Source organism: Pimephales promelas, chromosome 3 (genome assembly GCF_988280905.1).
Source record: "Pimephales promelas chromosome 3, fPimPro1.hap1.1, whole genome shotgun sequence".
NCBI lineage: Eukaryota > Metazoa > Chordata > Actinopteri > Cypriniformes > Leuciscidae > Pimephales > Pimephales promelas.
The window spans coordinates 15,015,904-15,029,216 of record NC_142771.1 but is presented as its reverse complement, the minus strand read 5'-3'; the positions used below and the strand labels follow the sequence as shown (position 1 = coordinate 15,029,216).

General features: G+C 35.5%; 2 protein-coding genes across 7 annotated transcripts in view; one reads left to right on the top strand and one right to left on the bottom strand.

Annotated features, from left to right (window-relative positions):
* Positions 1–2,951: 2,951 nt before the first annotated feature.
* aqp8b (aquaporin 8b) lies at positions 2,952–5,128 on the bottom strand. Its single transcript, XM_039687657.2, has 5 exons — positions 4,887–5,128; positions 3,757–3,883; positions 3,459–3,673; positions 3,251–3,385; positions 2,952–3,133 (listed from the first exon to the last, which is right to left on the bottom strand). The coding sequence occupies exons 1-5, from the start codon at positions 5,126–5,128 to the stop codon at positions 3,091–3,093; spliced, it is 762 nt and encodes a 253-aa protein (XP_039543591.2). The 3' UTR covers positions 2,952–3,090.
* A 2,445-nt stretch (positions 5,129–7,573) lies between these two features.
* arhgap17b (Rho GTPase activating protein 17b) overlaps positions 7,574–13,313 on the top strand; it is a 67,445-nt gene continuing 61,705 nt past the window's right edge. For 4 of the 6 annotated variants that reach the window (XM_039685822.2, XM_039685818.2, XM_039685819.2 and 1 more), the window contains exons 1-2: positions 7,576–7,881; positions 13,230–13,269. In XM_039685822.2, coding sequence (XP_039541756.2) covers positions 7,829–7,881; positions 13,230–13,269 — 93 coding nt within the window. In that variant the 5' untranslated portion in view covers positions 7,576–7,828. Of the gene's footprint in view, positions 7,882–13,229; positions 13,270–13,313 lie in introns of all 6 variants that reach the window. The other 2 variants (XM_089128309.1, XM_039685817.2) reach the window with 2 other exon arrangements.

Sequence of the window (13,313 nt, the reverse complement as noted above, 5' to 3'; positions counted from 1 at the left end):
GTTGGGGTTTTCGTTACATCCGTGTTTGTAAAGACCTAAATAGTGAACAGATAAATAGCTTAAACAGCAGTCGGCCTGACATGATTAGATCATATATTTATCGAAAGCCTCGTGCGCTTTTAATAACTTTCAAAAACATGAAACGTTGGGTGTGAAAAAAAAAAAAAAAACACTGGCGACTAGTCAACACTTTTGTTCATTCGTCGTAAGCTTACATTACCTATTCTGAAACTCCGTGTCAGCCTTATTTCAATTAGGCTATATTAATTGATGTTATCATAAACAATACTAGTTTAGCCTATCTGTTTTATTTGAGGGATTTATTATTAAGAATAAAATGTCACCGCGCTGCCGCACGAGTGTCGCTTTAACGAAAGAAAAGGAAAAAAAAAACGTTTGCAAGGCAATAACCACAATGTAGACTAACTTCTGGATTTATTTGTAGCCTAAAGATCTGAAGAAGGCTGGATTGGTAATGTCAGACAACAGCGTCATTATCAGACATTATCAGTAGGCCTATATTTTCAATAATGTCACACAAAAAAATTACAAACGCTAAAACGGATTTAAGCGCGATCATTTTAAATTGAATCGATCAGCGCAGAAAATTCAGTCCACCAAAAGCCACAAGATGTCGCCATGAATGAACTTGATACAGTTGATATTCCTCTCATAACGCGTGTATCGCCGACATTGTGATTTTTGCGTCAGAATTAAATGTTTAAGAATACACTGATATATACTGTCAGATGTTCAATAAATGTGTCAAATGTCGCCGTGTTTGTAGGCCTACTGTGTATTTCCATTGGTTTAATTTTGTACTGTCAGTGTTTTGTGTTTTATAGTTCAAATGTAAAAAATAAACGCTTCTGGGGCATGAGGATTCAACACTCATTATAGCCTAACACTGGAATAAATGTTAAAGTATGCTATAGGCCTAATTCGAATGTTTTGAGTTTGTAAATGAACATTTGGCTAGGCCATCTTGTTTTGTTTGATAAAGAAAAAAAGCTGTGATGTTTTTTTTTTCTACTGCAATGAATAACTTAATATCTTTGCACTTTACGGCCCTGATTTTTCTTACATCTTGCAGTAACAATCAGACAATTAAGTCGCCTCTACACTCTAAAAAATGCTGGGTTGTTTTAACCCAACTTTGGGTCAAATATGGACTAACCCAGCCGTTGGGTTAAATTTTTACATTACATTTTTAACCCAACATTTCGGGTTTGTCCATATTTGACCCAAAATTGGGTTAAAACAACCCAGCATTTTTTAGAGTGTATTGTCGAGGATTATAAAATCCCAGCTATATTCCGCCAAATCAGAAATTCGGGGTAATAATATTAAGATTAGCTATATATGTCGGTATTTAGTTTTTTCGACCATGTTTACAAGTTGTATTGCAATTGGTCCTAGGCGATCGCAGAGCGCAAATAATGTGCGCGCACTCGTCCTGATAGGCTACTCGTTTTCTTACACTTATTAAAGTTTTTAATATGAAATTCAATATGTAGTATTATTATTAATAAAATGTTATAAATGTAAGCTGACCTTATAGATTATACATATCTATTTATATTTGAATATATTTATTTATTTAATTAATTAATTTTTAATATTTTGAAACTGGTCTTGCATTAGGCCTGACATGCATATACTCCATTTACTGCATTTACTGACTTATGCATCTTATTTTGTAGGAATGTTAGTCCACATGCCCAACTCATTTACTTAGATGACTAAGCTAACTAACTAACAGACATAAATTGCGGGGTCATCACCTTTGACATGGTGCTTTGAAAGATTCCCAAAATGTGTTCATGTATAACCTCTGTTAAATCCACCACGTTAACAGGCTCAAACACGTACCACCACTTTGGCTAGGTTGTATAAATGTATTGGACTTGTTTTTATTTAGTAGATAACCCTTTGAGCTCTCCAAATATGTGAAATCTGTGAGAGACATTTGTGTTGAAGAGTTTTATTTAATTATCTATAGTAGCCCTACTGATTATTTTCAACACATGGAAAAGCATAAAAATAATGTGCATGTTTGAACATAAAGTGTGTAGGCCTAAATCAAAATTGATTTATGTTAGAATTAACACTGCACATAAATTTTCAATTAAAAATATTCCCAATTTAAAATGTAAAATTCACAATATTAATAGCCTACCTGAGCATCATTTCCATATCTATTTTCTAGCAGGTTTTAATAAATTGCTATTAGGCCTATATCTGGTAAATAAATGTGAATTAAAAATTAGTTACATTCTTGTGTACATAAAAGAGGATAATTATAGGGACACTCCACCGTTTTTTTTTTTTCATATTAAACTATGTTATTCCCTTAACTAAGACGAGTACATACCTCTATCGTCTCAATCGCTCTGGCGCGCGACACTTTTATCGCACTTAACTAGCTCAGTTCATTCAATATGGGCCAAGCAGAGGAGCGACCAAACACTTCCACGTTTTCCCTATTTAAATACAGTTACACGAGTAGAGTAATTGGACCGAGAATGGTGACACAAAATAAAACGTTGCAGTTTTCTAGCGTGTAAAGTGGACAATTATAATGAATGGGGCGGAATACCACTACAAGTGCTTGGGAGCACTTCGACTCGGCGCATATCTATGGACTCGGCGCAGTAATATCGTCACTCCGGAGAGTGAGAGGGGGAGAGTACTTTTCACGAGTGATGATATTACTGCGCCGAGTCGAAGTGCTGCCAAGCACTTGCTGTGGTATTCCGCCATACATTATCCACTTTACACGCTTAGAAAAGTGCAACGTTTTATTTTGTGTCACCGTTCTTGGTCGAGTTACACTACTCGTGTATAGGGTATTTAAATAGGAAAAACATGGAGGTGTTTGGTCGCTTCTCTGCTTGGATCTTAATGAACTGGGCTAGTTAAGTGCGATCAAAGTGTCTCGCGCACCAAAGCGACTCAGACGAGAGAGGTATGTATCAACTCGTCTTATAGTTAAGGGAAATAACATAGTTTAATATGAAAAAACGGTGGATTATCCCTTTAACAAAGTTAAAATTGAAGGTCTGTTTGAAAGATGTAGGCTACTGAATGTTACTTCATCATTAGGCGGGTATTGTTGTCTCCAAGCAACAACCTGAAAGAAATAAAAGTGGCTTAATAAAATCCCTTAATTCACTCAAAATGGAATATGAAATGTCTAGTGTTAATGAGTATTTTTAGCTCTTTCTAAGGAAATGCTTATTAATCTCACCTGACTAATGCAGCAGCAATAAGGCCTCCAGTAATGGGTCCCACCCAGTAGATCCAGTGGTGAGTCCAATAATTGTTCAGCACGGCAGGACCAAGCACTCTTGCAGGGTTCAGACACGCACCAGAAACATCACCCCTGAAGCCCACATAATATGTTAATCTCCAGAGCATACACAGGAAATGATGTATAACATAAACAATGAACTCACCCTGCAAGCACGTTAATAATGACTGTGCAGCCCACCAAAAATGGAACAAAAAGACTCCTGCTCTTGGCATTAACTGCACCCAGTAAGACCACCAAGGCCACTAGACACGTCATGGCAATCTCTCCAAACAAAGCCTTCACAAAATGGTCATCAGCCTTGAGAACCGTGAACGCCGCACCTTGAGCTTTTGCATATTTCTCATTTGAGGTCATTCCCTAAATAAATCCAAATCCATTGAGGTGTGACTGATGAATTTAATGTTGCATGCAAAAATGTCTCAATGACACATGTATCTCACCTTGGCCATGACTGCACCAAGTAAACCTCCGCTAAGCTGAGAGATCAGGTACGGTGCCACCATTTTCAGCTCCATTCCACCACAGAGGTAGACAGCTATGGTGAATGACGGATTGAAATGAGAACCACTGTGTTAAGGGAAAAGATCATTGCATTATTCATCAATAAGCAGATGCTTTTTATCCAAAGCAACTCCCAGGAAATTTTTACTGGCAGAAACCCCCTGAAGCAAACTGACCGGACTACATCAATCAAGCCACATCAACCCAAATCTGCAGGGTTTTCAAAGGGGGTTCCTGCGGTACTGCACTGGGTCGGTGGATATAAGAAAACACACACACACACACACACACACACACACACACACACACACACACACACACACACACACACACACACACACACACACACACACACACACACACACACACATACATATATATATACAGTATACACATATACAAATTATATATGCAATTGTGTGTGTGTGTGTGTGTACGTACGTATATGTATATATATATATATATATATATATATATATATATATATATATAATATATAATATCAATTTAATATAAGACAAATGTATACACACGCATATAGCCTATATATATATATACACACACCCACACACAATTGGATATAAAATATAATTTATATATATATATATATGAAGAGTTCAGATGCAAAAGCCTCTAAGTGCCATTTGAAATTTTCTTCTAGAATGATCATTTTTATCAAGCTTGTATATTTAAGTTCAGTGATTTCACTTAAATGGCAATGATAATTACCTATTAATTGTTATTTAAGTGAAATTACTGAACTTAAATATACAAGTTTGATAAAAATCATCATTAAAGAAGAAAATTTCAAATGGCATTTAGAGGCTTTTGCATCTGATCTCTTCATATATATACAAATATGACATTTATATTTTATATATACATTTATTATAAATATATAATTTGTAAATTACGTATTTTTAATAATTTATATGTGTTTTATTGGTAACAGTAAAATATATTTGGAATGTTCTACATGAAGAGAATGGATGAAATGTTCATAACATAATGATTAGCTTTGTTTGAATGTAAATCCTACCCATGAGTACAAAAATACATTTCTTCTCACCTGATCTCTGCCATACATGCAATCAGTACAGCCACTGCGAGACCATGAGCCAGCGCAGGCTGGAGTCTGCCGGCATCCTCCACGTTTTCAATCACAGACACACATCCGATGAACACAAAGAAGGTGGTCCCCACCAGCTCAGCTACACACGGCTGAAAGACCCGCTCAAACAGGTTCTGTTCTCTCGCGGTGTGTTGTCCCACCTTATCCATCAGAGCTTTCTCCAAGTTGTGAAGTTCCATTTAGTGTTCAGTCGTTCTTTCCGAGGCACTTATGACTCTCTGATAGTTGTGTCCTAATATCTTAGAGGCTGTCTACTCATCATTTAAATGTGAGTGTCAGAAAGCTAGCATTCAATTGCTCAATGACCTTTGAGGGCAATTGATGATTGAAAAGACTAATAATAAATGTAAAATGCTGACCAGAGGTAAAGAAAATAATAGTGAAGGAGATTAAAATGTAACATCTGTACTCAGCTAATTTAGACGTGCCTGGAACTATTTAGACGCCAGAAAGTTTAACCTGTGCTGCAGCATGTCCTGGTTACATGGATTACAAGGGAAACTAGCTCATGTTTAGAAAATTACCTGAAACAGTGACTTAATAATGGACATTTATTTTCCCACCAAAAATACAAATGAAAAGGTTAAAGGTTAACCAAATAGTGGATACTAAAAGTCATACTTCAACTATGTGATCACATTTACATTTGAAGAGTTCAGATGCAAAAGCCTCTAAATGCCATTTGAAATTTTCTTCTTTAATGACGATTTTTATCAAACTTGTATATATAAGTTCAGTAATTTCACTTAAATGGCAATGATAATTACCTATTAATTGTTATTTAAGTGAAATTACTGAACTTAAATATACAAGTTTGATAAAAATCATCATTAAAGAAGAAAATTTCAAATGGCATTTAGAGGCTTTTGCATCTGAACTCTTCATTTGTAACTGCTACTATTTTAGGTAAATAAATCCAAAGTTACAAAGTGTAAAAACATAAAGTAATAGATCATATTATATATATATAAAACACGAAAACCCCATGAAAAGGCTAAAGCCACTCAGCAACACAAAAGTCTAATAAGTTTAATAAATCAACTAATTCCAGTGCACTGAAACATTTGTGTCATTATGTGACAAAATAAGTATGTCTGAATTCACATGTCTGGTGAGATTCTGAAGTGGGCATACGTATGCGATTTCAGACGCAGTCGTAGTGTTTGATTCTGGCCCAGATGGCATACTTCATGCACTTACGGTCTTGTGGACTTACAATGGCCATTGTATATGCGTGAACAAGAAGTTCTCGGCTGCGTCCGAAATCGTATGAAAATTATGTCCTATAGCCTATTCTGTCTAGTATGAATGTAATCTGGATTTACTACATTCGCCATGTTGTCATTTTCATGTGATCTACCAGCGTCAGTTGTGTCACTTCACTCATAAATTCTCTCCTGTGGCCTCATGGGATAGTAAAGTGTCCATCGTATGCACACTTCAGAAACTCACCAGAAGTAGTAGGTCATTACTCTTTTATGAGTACAGTGATTTCAGACGTACTTCTTTTGTCACATACTGTTTTTTGCCTACTATATAAGTAGGGAAGTATGCGATTTTGGATGCAACCATTGCTCCCTGTTTTTTTCTGACCGCCCTTAAAATGTCAGACTCCCTTATTACCTACTGAAGTAGTCAGCTGATTGAGACGCACCCTGAGTTTTGCACCCCTACCGTGTCTCATTTGTCATTTTAAGGTTTCAGAAGGGTGCTCATAAGCTTTGCGGACACCCTCGATGCACACTTTTGCCGAGCCCAAGCCCGGAGAAGACTTCTACCCAACAGTCAAAGCGGCATTACGGGCTGCATCCAAAATCACATACTTCCCTTGTAAGTAGGCTAAAAACAGTATGTGACAAAAGAAATATGCCTGAATTCACACTGAAAGAGTGAAAAAAGTACCCGGATGAACTTTTTCTTCCGGTGAGATACTGAAGTGTGCATCTGATAGACACTTTACTATCCCTGAGGCCACAGGAGAGGATTTGTGAATGGCAGTGAAGCAACGCAACTGAGGCTGGTGGGTCACATGATAATGACAACATGGCAAGTGTAGGATCCTAGTACACACATTTGACATTCATACCATAGAACATACTTTTTTGGCGGTAAGTGGTCGGTTAGTAATTACTTATTATGCATGTATATGAGATCCCTGTTTATTTCCACATACAAACTTTTTCTAAACCAGTCCTATATTTTATGCTCAATCTGCACCATTGGTAGGCTAGCCTATATGATATTATTTAAAACAATGGATCAACTTTTAAATATTTAATATTGGGTTTTTAGTACGTTTAACTTAAAATTTAATTTGACCATGTGCTACGTAGATTTATGAAAACAACTGCAAATGTGAAATTTATTAGCTTTATCAGCTATTCCGCTTTGGACTGAGGATGGCGCTATTGCAGAGGAAAATAAATAATGTGACTTTATTACAATCCATGTCCTTAAAGGGGTGAATTTTATTTGCATTTTACAATTACACTTTTTGTGCAATAAACAAACTCAAGTTATCATTAATCTCGATTATCATTTGGTTATATGAACCAGAGTTTTAACCATCCAGTTTAATCAGACCTCTTCAGTCAAGGTGTCATGTGTCACTGTGCTCCACAATAGGGAAGTGAACTGCTCTTCCTATTTCCTCAGTGTTACTGCAGTCCACTGACTAAACCAGAAATTGAGAGGATGAGAAACGAAAGCAACACGCTTGACGCACGGTGTATAAATGAATACGAGCAGTAAATGACACAAATTTTCAATTTCGGATCCAGTTGAGCGCGCGCAATGGGAGCGTCGCGCTTGCGGGCGTCAGTTTGATAAAACAACGACTCCTCAAAGTTGTATATGTTGGTGGATAAAGAAGAATCAAGATGAAGAAGCAGTTCAACCGCATGAAACAGCTCGCCAACCAGACTGTTGGGAGGTTAGTGTGTTATACACGGATTATTGTGAATATTTCTACTCTGATTCGTGTAAAAATACACACTTAAGTTGGGAGTGTCATGTATTCGCGACGCGTGCACAGAGCAAATGGAAGGTCTGATGTGGTCAAAGTTATAAACTACACATGCTGTTTGGTAATACATTTTACTTTCCATCGATTAAACAGTTTGACAGTGTAGAAGTTTGGATTGTTGTCTCCCATGTACAGTTCATTGCAGAAGTGAGATTGAGACATTTTGGGCTTCTTTATTTTACGGGCATTTCTCTATTGGGATCATCAACTATTTGACTGAAATAATACACGCAAATATATGAACTGTGTAAATATAAATAAATAATCTTCATATCGGCGGTTGGATAATTATGTATACCTCTCTGTAGCAGTTATTAAGGGACATTTTATTAGGCTAATATATAAATTAGTTCTGTGATTTTGCTCATTCAGCAATTTGGGATGCACCATTATATTGAAAAACTAACAGTACTTATTTTCATTCTATGAACAATATAAAAATACTTGGCTATTTGTTGCTTACTTTATTCCTTTGTCAATTTTAAAATAATGAATTAAGGCATCACAACATAATGTACAGTATAAAATATGGATTTAAAATGAGTAGATAATAAGAAAGTTAAGATGAGATGGTTCCTGTGGGAAAGGTTGGGACCATAATTAAAGGCATTCACTCTTAAAGTCACCATTAAATCAAACTTGACAGTTGTTTATTTATGGACTGTAGCAGTATAAATGTTTTATCTGTGCATGCCATAATTATTATTTATTTAATTCAAGTGCCCTCGTCGTAACCTTTTGTCAAAATAACTTCCCTCCATCCATCTCTCCTCTGATGATGTGTTTACTGGCGAGAGGGTGGGGTCGACCTGTCACTCACACTAGATCAACCAACAAACATCCAATCAATTCCCCATGGACAAAATCAAGTCCCGTCCTACATTTGTTCTTGTTTGAGAAGCAGTTTGATAAACTTCACAATAGGGAACTTCCATTTCATGCCGACTTTACATTAACATTTGCATTTTTTATCTAATATCAAAAAGTAGTTGTAAATGAGTGCTCTTAATCAAATTAAATATAGTTAAATATTATATTTTATTATATACAGTTGATAACCCTGCACCAAGCTCAAGTGGAAACATAACTGGAACTGTTCGTTCAGCCTGATGGTGGAAAAGCAGCTATTGATAACCAATGTTTTATAGTTGTTGTGCATCCCTAGCAATAATAAATAGCAAATTGAGGTTTGCAGTTTTCTGTTGAAAGTAGTTGCCAGAGCATTTTGACCTGGTTCCTAAGGGTTTCTGCTACATGGTTACTTACTGTTGTTTGCCCTTTTACTGCACACAGAAGCGTTCTGTTGATCTCTGTAGATCACGAGAAAAAAACTCACTCAGAAACTCTAAGAGGAACTTTGAGTTGTCTTGGTTTCCCAGCTGAGATTTTTTCAAGTGCCTGTCAGAGAATGACCGAAGTTGCATGCCCTTGCATATTTACTTGTACAGGGGGTGAAAGGGTTATGTTAGGTCAACATATCTTAGAGGCTTTTCATAATGTTCACATTGAGCTTTTTTGCATAAACATTGACATTTGCATATTGTTTTTGCCAAGACATTGTTTTAGATTCACTCTTCATCTCATAGTTAAACATCCCAGGAAGCTGGTAGATTCATCACTCGCTTGTCACAATCTATCAGAGCGTTTGATGCAGAATGCAGATCCGGGGTAATCCAGAGTCGGAGGTATAATTGTCGGGCCAGCTTTCATGGCGGCTTTCCAGGCCAGAGAGACGCCACGTTTCGATACAGTCGGTTAGGTTACGGCTCCAGTTAGTTTGGCCTCTGCTGCAAAGGATACACTGTCAGAGATTTTACAATGATTGAAATGCATTGGAATTGCTCTGTTTTCTGTGATATATAAAGTTAGTTTTTGATATTTATTTTAACTTTTAGTCATTGTTATAGTAGGAGATTTCCTGCGTTTTTATTGAGACTTGAGTCTCACAAGTTTTAAACTGTGGTGCGTAACAAAACTTGCAAAAATCTAGATTTTGTTTCAGATGCAAATCAGAAATGGCTTAAAAAACTGCATCCAAAACATAATCTGATGACAATCCGTTTCTAATTTCTAAAACTCGGTAATTTCTTACTAATTTGGTATTTCTGAATGTACTGTATAATTGTTTAAATGCTTTAAGATGTTGGTGCAGAAAGCAAGGCTCTACTTATCAAAACTGTCCATTTAGATACAGAATACGTGTGCTTTTTAAACATGCTGATGAACATTGAATTTCCTTCTTTTCCTGAAACCAAAAACAGATGTTCAACGAGCTGGTCGAATGAAAATCATGGCAAGAGTCACTCTCTCTAAAGCTTTATTATATGTCATTGAACAGTCGTTCAAAGTGTTCTGCTCTTCAATAATGCTCTCAAAACGTTAGAAAAAAAACAACATTTACACCATGTTCATGGAAAAAAAACAAACCGAAGCCTTTTATTTTTACGTCTATCTAACGATTTTGTTTCAGAATGTTCAGAGAACTTTCAAAAGTAACATTCCCATTCAAAAAATATTGTTTTCATAACTTATCGGGAACACAAACCATTCTTAGGGGTACTTTTACAAAACAACGATGTACTAAAAATGGAAACGTTTTTCCTTAGGGTTTTTCTCACGTAAAAACGCTGTATTGCTCATCCCAGGCGAGTAGTTGGTGATGTAAAAAAATCACTAGACTGAACATGTAATACGCATGCGCGTGACGTCACCGTTTTCACGGTATCATTTTAAAAACTTGCACTTTGAAACCAGTTTTCAGGCCCCTAAAATGCCGTCGTTGTGTAAATGAGCGGCCAGAACACATTAAAAATTCTCATGTTTTAGTTGTAAACGATGTCGTGTATATGAGCCCTGAGAATATATTTAGCTAGCTGGGAGTGTCTCTAGGGCAAGCGTTTTTTAGTTTTGTTGGGTGACCAAATACCAACTAACAGAGACTTTAATCTTTTCAATTAAGCGTATTGCTTATTAAACCTCTTGTTTTGTTGGGTCAAAAGCTGCAACGGTCTGTTAGGGATAATGTAAGATTTCAGCTCCAGTGCAGTTGATCAGATGCTATTTCTACTTCAATATGATCACAGAATACATTACATATTATGATTCAGTTCGCCTTGTACGAATCAATTACTTAGAGATATATTTACAGACTTACAAGATCAGTCCTGTTCCTTAAAAGGGAATTTTGATGGGCTAAACTAGATTTTCATAGATCTTTATAATAGTGTCTAAAAATGTCCGTCCCGTTCTGCTGTATTGTGAACTTTGAATGTGTGTGAAATGTTAGCCGTGGTATTTCTGGAGGTTTATACCCAACCCGATATGCATCGCCTGAACACAACACCGGATCAATGCTAATTCAGTATTGATGGAAATCTAAAAATTCTCTCCCGCATAATGTGAGGTCATTCTCAGCCTGTGTACTGGGATCTTAGGGATATTTTCTTTTGTTACATGACCATTTTTTGTGGCTTTTATCTAAGTTTTCTGTGCTGAATGTGGGTTGCTCTCTTTTAGAAATTCAATTATGTCTGTGACATTTAATATTGATCTATTGAACCAAAAAAATCAGCATGTTGCCCTTGAGAAAGGTCCTTATACCCTGATGGATCTTTTTTGTGTCAGTTGGTGCCATCACATGAAAGTTGTAGACATAAATAACAGTTGCGCTGGAACTTGTGTGGTGTTGCATATTCTATGCTATAAAAAAGATGAATGATTGTTTTTTTTTTTACTCTAGTTCTGACTGATCTTCACTGCTGGCTCTGCATTTTTGAAGGCTAGCCATATATATACCCGATTTACAGACAATTATTCATATTAATATTATTATTCAAGAAAGGGTTTCTTTTTATAACTGAAACTAAAACATTAAACATTAAGTAAAATATTCAGCTATTCCCCATTTTCATTTAGTTTAACTTGTACTAAAAACTAAACTGAAATAAAAATTAATACTATATATATATATATATATATATATATATATATATATATATATATATATATATATATATAAAAATGACAAAAACACACAACAAAATTAAATTACTTAAACTTTAAGTTAAAATGGAAAATATGATTCAAAAATATTAACAAAAACTATTATCTCAGTGATACTCAAATAAACTGATAATAATAAAAAAAATGTATTATTATTATTTAAATTAACTTGTGATAAGCCAAAAGGCAAAAAATAAAATAATAATTAATATTAGGACTTTTTTAATATCTTGAATAAGACATTATATTTCTATTTTGAAGCATAAACCTCCAAAAATGTTGTTTGAGCAAAAAAAAAAAAAGCAATTGAACAAGTTATTTTTCAAGTAAGTTTTTTTATTTTTTTATTTTATGTTTAGGTATTTTTACTGGAAAGATTAAAGGCCTTTTCACCCAACGATATATAATGCTAACTATAACTTAGCGTCCACATCAGCAGACACTATCGCTCTGTTTAGCACGTACTGTGGTTTTGTTGTCTGCTGCTTTAAATGCGCGAGGACGGATTCTGATTGGCTGTCAGTGTTTTTACCGTTCCAGCGTTTTTTACCGCTGGAGACAATCGTTCTGAAAGGGATTCCAATGATATAGTTTCTCTGTAGTTACGATTATAATTGTGATCTCTGCTATTCCTTTAAATTTAGAATGATGTTTAGATCTCAAAATAATTAGAAAATAACACAAATAACTGTTACACTTAACTTTTATAGAAATAAATGGAAATGCTGCCTGAAACTATCACTGATCATGCCATATGAACGTTCAGATTGTACAATGTCAAACGTGGCATAATGTGTAATAGTTTTATGGTCTCTGGTCAAAGGGAGTCCCTACTCATTATTTATGAAGCCCCGCCCTCTTCTCCTGACAAGTGTGTGTATAAAAAATCATAAGCCCCGCCCCCTTTACTGCTGTTGCCATAACAAACAATGTGGAATGCAGAAAGCAGGAAGTGGATTTTTTTTTTCTAGTGAAATGTGCCAAATCAACCTTTTGTTGACACAGTTGAAAAAATAAATGATTTTCCATTTAGAATATTGAACTGCAATGGGTGTTGTGAATAATTTGTATTTTTACATTTGGAGTGAAGGCCTCAAGACTTATTCTTGTTTTGTTTTTTGTTTTGGCATCTTTTCATAGTGATACTGGCCTAACCTGCTTTCACAGTCAAGTCGAAGAACTTTAAAAAAAAGCATTGCTCGTTAAGTAGTCTGTTCTTATAAACAAACTTTTTTCCTTTTTTTTGTCCACAGAGCAGAGAAGACAGAAGTACTGAGTGACGACCTTCTTATGGTGAATATTTTCTCCTTCTATGACTTTATCACAACCATGAAACA